The following is a 2,327-nucleotide window of genomic DNA, read 5'->3' on the forward strand; positions in this document are numbered from 1 at the left end:
GATGCGTGACAGTCTCAATGTTGCTTGTTTAGACAAATTTTGTCGCTAGGCACTGCAAACCAAAACTTTCCCTTTTTAGAATCGTGAATGCATAGATATGTATGCATGAAATGCAATGGTCTTTTCAAGACGTATAAATTTCACAAATATGAAACATATGTATGCAACCTAATGCACTCCAATCAAGGTTCATGGAAGAGATCATCATCATTTTTAGAAAATAAAATCTGCTTTTCATTAATAGAATCCTTTCATACAATAACAAATCCAACCGAATATTAAATCAAAATCTACTCATGATTGCACAATCTCTGCATTTTGCTGTGCCGACTTTTTATGCAAAGCCCGAAACTTGGCCTCCCAGTAGTCCGCTTTCATTATGCACGGCTCAATCTTTTCCAGTACTTGATTATACTTGCTTCTCTGCTCATCCCCCTGCCTCTCCAACTCTTGTATGTAGAGCGATTTCTTTTTAACTTCGGTATGGGCATCTTCTAACATTTGAGATTTCTGTCCAAGTGCTGCTCGAAGCCTTCGTCTTTCCTTCCTTAGAGCCACGACCTCTTCTTCTGATTGTATGTACCGAATCCTTTGTCGCTTGATTTCTTTGCGATAGACAGAGACTAGAGCCTCCTTTTGCTGATTCCCCACTTCTGCTCTTGCATCTCCTTTTTCTACTGGGCATGGATCCCCTTGTGGCTTCAATTGCATGCATGCGCTTGGTGATTTAATATGTTCAATAACGATTTCTGGGATTCTTTTGAGTTGGGGGTTTACCCGGTTTTCTCGCCATGCTTCATAATTTCCTTGGACTGTGGCAATTCCATCACTCGGGTCTATTAGGTTCACATGCTTCCATGCCACCATAAATTTTCTAATCTGGTTTCGAGTGTCTCCTGTTTCATATGCAAAGTCTGAGTCAGCCAATCCATGAGTCATAGGCACAAACTGAGATGCCCCCAATTGCCTTCTGACCATCAAAGGGGCATATGCTATCCCTCCCCATGGGCCTAGTAATGGAACCCATGGAAGATTTCCACACCGATATATCATGTTAGAGCGGACCATCCATGGCGCCAGCCAAGTTACCCTTGAGTCGATCAAGCCACACATTTTTGTGTTCCATTTAGATTTATCTAACTGCTCCTTCAATTGGGTATCCTCAAATTCAGCCAAAGGGATTCGGATCATTGAGAAAATACTACGGTAGCCCCCTTTGTTAGACGATAAGTGACCTACCATCCAGACATATAACAGCTGCACACAACATTTTAAACGTTCTCTCCTCCTGATTCTGCAGTTGTTGAGTGATCTGAAGGTTTCTGCCAGGATGCCTTGAACGGGATTAATCCCGTTACGTACTTGTGCTACAAACGAAACAGTAGCTTGATCGATCATGTTTAGTTCTTTTGGAAAAATGATCAAACCGTAAATAGCTAATGCCATCATATGTATTTGAACCTCTTCTTTTTCTTCTTTTTCAATTATTTCTTTCAACTGCTTCCAAGAGATTTTCCTTACTTCTGCACCTCCCTCGGAGAATGTTTTCTGGATTTTGACCCCGACAGCATCGTACATCTCCTTCACGAACGAAACACTAGCATCATGCACATAAGGTTTGTATGGTGTCTGTAACTTGACTAGATGCAAAAGCGAAGTATACTCCTCGATGGTTGGTGTCAAGTCGATACCGTTCATTGTAAAGCAACGATATGGTGGATTCCAGAACTCGACCAGTGCTTTTATGGCAGGGATATTTACCGATACATGCAACAAGAAACCAATGTGCCCATATGTTTGAGAGAATTTTAAACGGCGTGCCGGGGTCCATTCCTTCCAAATGACTTTTAGCTCATCTAACGGATTGGATCTTATGTTGATGAAAGTCCGGGCTGGTAGTTCGATGATAGATTTCTGAGTAAGACTGTCACCCCACTTGTTCTGTTGACTTTCTGAATATTGTTATACTGTGGACTCAATCTCATGGTAAGCCATTGTGTTCTCCATGAATGATTCAGATCTCTTATAGAACCTTGATGAAGTAGACAGGATGCCTATGTGAATGCAACATGTTAGTAAAGGTATCATACAACTCAAAACAATGCATGCGGTCATGACACCAAACTGAAAATAATGAAACTTATATCCTCCACCCGAGGTAGACTTATATAAAAGATTCTCCAAGACTCTATCTTATGCATGGGGTGTTTATGCATGTGTGTACTTAGTGCACAAATACATGTCAATAGGGATATTAACATGTATGTGACCTATCGGGCATGATTACGTGTGAAATTATGCATGAATGCATGGATGCAATGTAACCT

At 41.0% G+C, this 2,327-nt stretch overlaps 1 protein-coding gene across 1 annotated transcript; it reads right to left on the reverse strand.

Moving 5' to 3' along the window:
* Nucleotides 1-294: 294 nt before the first annotated feature.
* Nucleotides 295-1,698, reverse strand: LOC131148143 (uncharacterized). The gene has a single exon (XM_058097881.1). It carries the CDS (start codon nt 1,696-1,698, stop codon nt 295-297), a length of 1,404 nt encoding a protein of 467 aa, XP_057953864.1.
* Nucleotides 1,699-2,327: the final 629 nt, after the last annotated feature.

This window comes from Malania oleifera, chromosome 2 (genome assembly GCF_029873635.1).
Source record: "Malania oleifera isolate guangnan ecotype guangnan chromosome 2, ASM2987363v1, whole genome shotgun sequence".
In the NCBI taxonomy this organism is placed as follows: domain Eukaryota; kingdom Viridiplantae; phylum Streptophyta; class Magnoliopsida; order Santalales; family Ximeniaceae; genus Malania; species Malania oleifera.

Excerpts from the sequence above, each read along its gene's own strand:
- LOC131148143 (XM_058097881.1), bottom strand. The coding sequence starts at position 1,698 with ATGAACGGTATCGACTTGACACCAACCATCGAGGAGTATACTTCGCTT.